Source organism: Gadus morhua, chromosome 23, assembly GCF_902167405.1.
Source record: "Gadus morhua chromosome 23, gadMor3.0, whole genome shotgun sequence".
NCBI classification, from domain to species: Eukaryota; Metazoa; Chordata; class Actinopteri; order Gadiformes; family Gadidae; genus Gadus; species Gadus morhua.
In genome coordinates, this window is record NC_044070.1 from 15,497,413 (window position 1) to 15,505,778 (window position 8,366).

The following is an 8,366-nucleotide window of genomic DNA, read 5'->3' on the forward strand; positions in this document are numbered from 1 at the left end:
ACAGCTGTTATGTAAAAGTACTCCACCCAGGCACAAAGGACAGGATACGCAGTTAACACACAGGAAAAGACACATGGACGAGCACCAAGGACCACGATGTCACTGGGAACGCGCCGAGAGCGAAGGCCGTGGTTGAACGTATGTGCGTGTTTATGTGTGCACACCACTGTCCACTTACCCAGCCCACACTCTTACTGTGTAAGTTACGAAAGATAACCATATTCTAATTTTATCGTCTCACAGAAACATAATAATCTCTGTGCCTTTGGGATGATTATTTTACCCGATTTCTTGTCAGTGTACTTGTTAATGTATAACTTTGTACTGCATAACCTTGTGTGTGTATATGGTCATATTTGTTCATGGCACAGTATTCCATTCAGTTTTCTATTCTTCTCAGAGGCGTGGTCAGCTTTAAAGGATACGGCAGGTCAGTCTTAAGGGCTTAGAGATACATGAATCGGAATGTCGTACGAAACTCCCAGTGTTTGTACGGGTTCTGTTTGCCATCCGGAGTGGCGCCCGCAGAGAAGTGTTTACAGGTGCTCGTAGGGGGGTGGTTAATGTAAAACCCACCATAAAGTCTGTGCTCAGCAAGAGCCACTAAATATCCTTGTTGACTGCCGTTGGAACAATGGAGCATGGAGGGTAATCCTGTGGAGATTATTATTGTAAACACACACGCACACACATGCACGCACACATGCACACACACAAGCACACACATACACACACACACACTCATATATACATGCACACATGCACGCACAGACACATACTTGCATGCATGCACACACACACACACGCGCACACGCACACACACACATTCCGTCACCAGCTTTATGGTTCCTGGTCATCACTTAATCTAACTCCAGGGGGGCTGGCGGTGTGAGATTAAATCAAGCTGTGCGTATGTGTGTGTGTGTGTGTGTGTGTGTGTGTGTGTGTGTGTGTGTGTGTGTGTGTGTGTGTGTGTGTGTGTGTGTGTGTGTGTGTGTGTGTGTGTGTGTGTGTGTGTGTGTGTGTGTGTGATTGTGTATATGAGAATTTTCATCTGATCCACAAGTCTCCAACCCTAGTCTGCTCCTGTGTTTCTCCATATGCCAATCATGCTCTTGTTTCCTGTTTTCAAAATACATGAAATGAAAAATGCATGGGCTTGTTATTTTTCCCACACACCGTACAGCCTAATCTTTTCTATTTTTCGACCTAATTTCTCCTTGGATTGTATTGTGTCACATTCCCTCCGGAACATAAGTGTGCCATTAACTCTGCAAGGCTTGAGCTGTTAATACAATAACCCCTGTCACACCTACACTTCAATAGATTCCAATCTATCCATTCATCGATCTCACTCGTCCCTTTACACACACACACACACGCACAAACACACACACGCACAAGCACACGCACAGACACAGACACAGACACACGCACACGCACGCACACACACGCACACAAACAGATACTGATCTGCATACACATACATAGAGAGCCTGAGAAGTGAGAAGAGAGGGTAGCTCTAGGCATGTCTCTAACAGCAGTGTCCTCTAACTGTCCCATTAAGTGCAGAGCTTCACCCAGGGGACCGAAATGAAAACCACCACCAGACAGAAGGATAGAGAAGGCGAGAGAGTGTGTGTGTGTGTGTAGGGGGGGGGGGGTGTCTTGAGCAAATAGACTCAAGTACTGTCCTCATTGTACTATATGTACTATTGTACTATTGTGAGCTACTTTGGTGATTCTCTATTGTGGGATAATGTGATACTTTAACTGCACTACCAAAGCAGAGCAGCTATTCCATTTTTTGATTCACAACATTCATCTGCCCCTTTAAAGTATTGAGTTTTAAGTATTTATGTTTTACTGACAGTATTATTCATGCAAGCCGTTCAGCCTGCAAAGATAAAGCAAGTTTTCTGTTGGACCAGGCTGCCAATAAAAGTCAACATGAACTCGATCAACACCCAGCTTAACCAACAGGTTTATGATTAAGGACTTTGATGACGAAGACACTATACGAACAGGATGATGATGAACCATGAGTGTTATTTATACAGTGTGAGCAGCCTCTTTCAACCTGAGCATAATGTTGATGGAGTACTTTTAATTTAACTACATGTGGGACAGAGATAGGTTTCTAACTGTAGAACAAAAATAAATATATAGGGTCGTTTACCATGTGTGTTGCACGTCGCCCTGGAATACTTATTTTGCGTGTAGAGTGGCTCAAATCAATGAGCAAACCATTCAAAAGTCAGCAAAAGTCTCCAACCAGATCCACTATCTCTAAATGTACGTCACACATCCGTATCCATCCGTCCACCTCACTATGCATACCATCTGCCCTCCCTCCTTCACTCCTCCAGCAACCTGACCCACTTGGATCCCCCTCTCGTCCCATATAGGGAGATGAGTTGTCAGGTCTTGGCTGGCCAACGTCCACAATACCAACCGCTCTATGGATGAGCAGATTGTGATCTAACCGGCATGGATGCTATGCTATAGCCAAGCCACATGGGCTATCGACTCATTTAGGTTTTATCGGATGACTGATTGGGAGGGAAGAGGGGTTGGGGGGGGGGGGGGGGGGGGGGGGGGGGGGGGGGTTCCAGACTAACCGAGTAGGGGACCTGCTTTCAAGTTAGACACGAGTTGACGCTTCACTCTTGGGGGAAGACCCTTGAAAATCATGTGTGTGTGTGGGTGTGTGTGTTAGGTTGCCAAACACACAGATAAAAGTTCCAGGCTGTCTGGACTGTCTTTGTGCGTGTTTGTGTGCCTGTGTGTGAATCTTATTGTTTGTGTGTGTTGTTTGTGTGTGTCTGTGTGCGTGTGTGTAAATGTGTATGTGTGTGTCTGTATGTGTGTTTTTTTTTCCATATGTGTGTGTCTCTGATGGTGTGTGTGTGTGTGTGGGGGTGAGGGGGGGGGGGGTGGATGAATGCAGACATTGTTCGATGGCAATGGAGTGGAAGACAAGTACCCACTGCGAGGAGGAAGGAGGAAGAAGAGGGGGGGAGAGAGACAGAGAGAGAGAGGGGGGGAGGGGGGGGGGGGGTGGAGCAGAGAGACGACGAGGGGGTTGGTAAGTGGGTCGGGGTACCAGGGAGATTTATGTTGTCGGGGGGGGGGGGGGGATGGTACAATAGAGAAAATAGAGTTAGAAAAGAGCAATGAATAGAATATGATTTCAGGAGAACTCGGTTGAGTCCAAAGTTGAAAAGTAGGACGAGTATCTTGGGAAGCACAGGGAAAGAGGAAAAAAGAGGAATGAAGTGAGCGAGCCATTAGCATGCACCATTGGGGAAGAACATGAACAAAAGGAGCAGAATCCTTATCCTTGATTTTCTTACTAAAGCAGTTTGGCTTGAACCATTTGCGTATTTAGTTTGAATTCCTTTGGACGCAGCATGACATAAGAAAACAGAAAAGGCTTATATACTGCATGTATTTCATGCAGTGGACGTCCTTCAAGTTTCTCACATGCCCCGTAGGGAAACCACTGGTTGCTAGGCTGCAAACTAACAGTGTAACTAATGTTTCGCTAAAGGCTTTGGCGTTTAAAAGCGTATTATTATTCAGAAAACATGGAAACTTAAAAAACACCCGGAGAGCACCGACACTTGAAGGAGAAGCTGTGACCTGCTTCTTCTTCTTTTTTCCTGCCTCCTCCCTCCTTCTCTCACCCATCTCGTCTCATTTCCATTTCCCCTTGGGATGATAGGATGACAGTTAGACGTGTTGTCATGGTTCTGTGACACCTGGTCTGCTGTCGGGGGCCATATGGGGGGAGGGACGAGCGCCATATGGGCTGTGCATCTGGTCCAAATCTAGCGGAGGAACTTGTAGAGGGACACACACACACACACACACACACACACACACACACACACACACACACACACACACACACAAACACACACAGAAACACACACACAGAGCACACGTGTACTACCAGTCGCTCTTGAACCTGTATTGCAGAGTGAGTGTATCCTTGGAGTCGCGACACCACTTTATGTAGCAGTGTAAAAGCAATGCTAAGCGGGCCGACACAGACACACTGAAGAAGCTTCAGGGTGGAACGTGTCAGACTTCTAGGGAGGCCCAGCATGACTCCAGTCAACGCACGCATAATCTACCAAAATGAGGTAATCCGAACATATGGGCATGTGCCTATATGCTCTATTCCACACACAGTCAACACACACACACACACACACACACACACACACACACACACACACACACACACACACACACACACACACACACACACACACACACACTGCAGGTTAAGAGGAGGGAATGCAAGTTTCACAAGCAATAAGCGATAAATAATTTGAGCAGTCTTTCGGTGAATCGAGACATCTGAAGGATGAGAGGAGATGAAGGGAGAGAGAGGGAGAGAGAGAGATAGAGGGAGAGGGGAAGGAGTAGACGGAGGCATAGAGGAGGTGATGGATAGAAAGGGGGAGGAGAGGAAAAGGGGGGCTTGGCACTCTGCCAGCTCTGACGAAAGCTGCTTAGCCCACCGAGTTGCCATGGCTACAGCGAGCAGCAGCACCCAGCGTGTGTGTGTAAATGTGTCCCTGAGTGTTTGGGCGAGCGAGCGAGAGAGAGAGAGAGCGCGCAACAGCCAGTGAGGGAGGGGGGAAGGCATGGGAGGAGGGATTGAGGGGAGGAATAGAGGGAGGCAGGGAGAGAGAAAAGCAGCAGGCAGGCGTTAGAGCAAGCCAGAGTGGGAGTGAAAGAGCAGCAGACTGCAGGGCTGAAAGAAAGAGAGCGAGAGAGCGAGAGAGAGAGAGAGCGAGAGCTGGAGAGAGAGGGATAAGGAACGAGACAGAGGCAGCAAATGAGAGAAAGAGAGGGGAGCACGCGCGTGCGAGAGAGAGTGTGTGTGTGTGTGTGTGCGCACTGCACAGATCGAAACCAGAAAGGAGAGGGAGCAGGAGTGTGTGCGTGCGTGAGCGAGTGTGTGGGAGCGATCAAGCGGTCGGAGTGCTAGGTAATGGAGGTGCAGTCGGAGTGCGGGGAGCCTCCCGCTGACCCCCAGCCCACGGGGAAGATCAACAAAGCCGCCTTCAAGCTCTTCGGCAAGCGACGCACCGGCTCGGGGATGGCCGGCTTCTTCTCCTTCAGGAACAAAGGAGCCGTGAGCAACGGGAATCCTTCCTCCTCGGAGAACGGCCACGGATCAACGGCGGCGGCGGCGGCGGAACCAGCGGCCCCTGTGGAGCTGGTGCGGAGCAAGACCCACGACGGGCTCCCCACGGGGCCCGACGGCCCGGGCAGCGGGGAGGCACTGGGGGGAGGAGGTGGAGGACGAGGAGGCGGCGGCGGCGGAGGAGGCGTCGGGGGCAGCCTGGAGGCCGTGCCCGTACGGTCGCTCAGCAAGTCCTTCAGCTTCTTCTCCTTCCTCCGCCGCGGCAGCCTGAGAACCGCCGAGAGCGGGGGGGCGGGGCTGGCCCGGCGGGGGCGGGGCCTGAAGGGCTTGTTCAGCAGCATGCGCTGGAGACGCGGCCGGGATAGGACGAGCGAGCCGGACGGGGGCGGCGGCGGCGGCGGGGAGGGGGCGGCGCCGGCGGACGAGGCCCAGGAGGTGGAGGTCGCCCAGGTGGAGCAGGGAGTGGACATCACGCTGACCCTGGAGCCCCTGACTCACCGGCCCCTGGAGGACGCCTCGGACCCCGAGCCGTGTGCCCACCACCAGACCCACCACTCCTCCCCCGGCAGCGTCTCGCCGCAGTTCGCCGCCTCGGCGGACGACGCCGGCGCCGACTCCTCCAGCCCCGCCTTCCCCTACACGCCCACCGACTCGCCGCTGCACGAGCCCCGAGGCCCCGAGGCCCGTGCCGGCTCCGGGGGCGCCGCGTCGCTCGCCACGCCGCAGCCGGAGCGCCGCTGCGGCGCCGCGGCGGCCGACCCGCCGTCAGAGCCGTCGGTGGACCGCCTCTGCTCGCTGCTCTTCACAGACGTCACCTCGCTCAAGAGCTTCGACTCGCTCACCGGCTGCGGCGACATCATCGCCGACACCGAGGAGGAAGTGCTGAGCGGGGCCAACGGCGGCAGCGGCACCAGCAGCAGCAGCAGCGGCGGCGGCAGTGGCGGCAACGGCAACGGCAACGGGAACGGGAACGGCGCCAGCGCGGAGGAAGGAGCCACGGGCAGGAGAACGGCGCCCGCCTCTCAGGGATCTCCGGCCAGGCGCCCGCTGCCCTCCTCCCAGTTGACCCGCTCCGCCTTCTCCTCCATCGCCAGCTCGCCGCCGCCCTCGCTGTCGTCCCGGGCGCAGGTCTCCCCCCCGCAGCCGGAGCACGTGACGGGCAGCGGCGTGGTCGCCTACATGGGAGGAGGGGAGGAGATGGCCAGCCCGGAAGGGGTGGACGACGCCGACATGCAGGGGCTGTGGCACATGCTGCCCTCCACCGGGGACAACTCCCCGGCTCTTCTCAGACCCCACCAGGGAGCCACCACCGCCCGCAAGACCCCCCAGGTGAAGACCCTGGGCCTCAGCAAGATCCCCGTGGTCGGAGCGGCAGGGAGCCGCGGCACGGCGAAGCCCCCCCCCCCAGCGGCCCACCATCACACGTACGGCGCCCGCCAGCCCACCTCGCCCGGCGAGAAGGAGCTGCTCAGCGACGAGGGGTACTGGGACACGCCCACCGCCACGCCCACCGCCACGCCGGTCGACGAGGGGATCCAGCGCAGCGAGAGGATCATCCTGTCGCGGGACAGCTGCTCAGGGGACAACCTCTACGACCTCTACAACGACCCGGAGGAAGAGGACAAGGAGGACGACCTGTCCAGCACACCGTCCCCCTCGACCGAATACAAACTCAGCCCCTCTTCGCAGACCACCCCGCCGTCGTCCTCCTCGTCGCCCCCGTCCTTCCGCTCGCTGAAGGGGAGCACCAGCCTGCCCCGGGACTCCAAGATCCCCCTGAGTGTCCGGCAGTCCCCGCCGCCGCCGCACTCCGTCAGCCAATCGTCCCTCCCCTCCGTCCTGGAAGCCAGCGCCGCGCAACCAAAGACCCAGGCTCCTCCCCCCGCACGCACGAGAATCCCCGTCTCCAAAGTGCCCGTACGGCGCTCCGGACAGAACAAACCGGGAAACGCTTCCAGGGGTACCGCCCACAGGAAGTAGTTTGCCTCAGCGGGGAGCCGTTGTCCCCCCCCCCCCCCCCCCCCCCCCCCCCCCCCCCCTCTGGACCTACATTTATATATCTCTAGACTGCTGTTACGACCGAGACAAGTGTTTTTCCCCAGACGAGGAAAATGTTGAACTCCGGAGTCAACGGCCAATAAATTCCTCAAACATCCTCAAAAAATAAGCTGTTCCCAAATGTTTTGGGTCACGGCCGTCTCCAGGAGCCTCTCAAGTTCTTTTTTTCTACTTCACTTGTGAAAGTCACAGGTACATGCCAAAAACTGGTCTATGAGCATTTGTTTGAAAACCCTGGGAGCTTGAGAGGTTAACTCTTGACAATCCGCTGACTTGGAAGTACTGAATGGAAGAGCTGTTTTGATTTGCTATCTCCATTTCCAGGCAATTCTTTTTTTTCACATTTTACTGCACCTTTCTTTACGACTTTTGCGTGACACGACTAAATTTGTGGACGATAGGGCCTGATCAAATTGAAGCCGTTTATTTGTCATTTGAACTGTAACGAACTACCTGCTAACCCTCTGATACTATAGATCCAACTTCTGATCCTCTTTTCATAAAACAGTCCCAACAGATTTAGTGGGACTGACCCGTTTTTTGAAAGGCAATATATAGTTCTTTTTTTGAAGTAGGTCTATCACAGAGAACGCATACTGGCATATTAGCATACACATTAAGAACTGGGAGATTTGAATCTTCGACTATCTCCCACTTCCCAGCAGGGCGACTATCCTTGTATGGAAGCATCCCCTGCCTTACATCTGCTGTGATATCCTTCCTCAGTGGGAGAGAAGGCATTTCCCTGAACTGACAGATCCATCCTTTTGTTTTTGTTTTCGTTCAGTGTGGTTATCCTGGATGGGGATCAGCTGCCTGGCGGAGTGAGAGCTCGGTTTAAATCACATTGTATTGTGGGAATAAATCTGTTGGAATGTCATTATTGCTTGGATGGACCACCAAGGAATTCTTGCCAATGGAAATCATTGCAATAATCAAAAACTGCACAGCTGCAATGGTGCTCTGAATTGCACATACACATTAATGCACCCCCCCTCCCCCCCTTCTCAAACATTCTCTAACTCTCTGCCTCTCTAACTAGCGAAACCCCCAAGGCAACAACAGTCAGGGAAACTCCTTTAACCCTGAAGGATGCTACATTTATACACAACAACAACACATTATTATTCAATTTTTGGAC

The 8,366-nt window shown here is 53.6% G+C and overlaps 1 protein-coding gene across 1 annotated transcript; it reads left to right on the forward strand.

The window, feature by feature from the left end:
• Window positions 1-4,670: 4,670 nt before the first annotated feature.
• amer2 (APC membrane recruitment protein 2) lies at window positions 4,671-7,194 on the forward strand. Its single transcript, XM_030349541.1, has one exon. The coding sequence runs from the start codon at window positions 5,012-5,014 to the stop codon at window positions 7,145-7,147; it is 2,136 nt and encodes a 711-aa protein (XP_030205401.1). The 5' UTR covers window positions 4,671-5,011; the 3' UTR covers window positions 7,148-7,194.
• The last annotated feature ends 1,172 nt before the right edge of the window (window positions 7,195-8,366 follow it).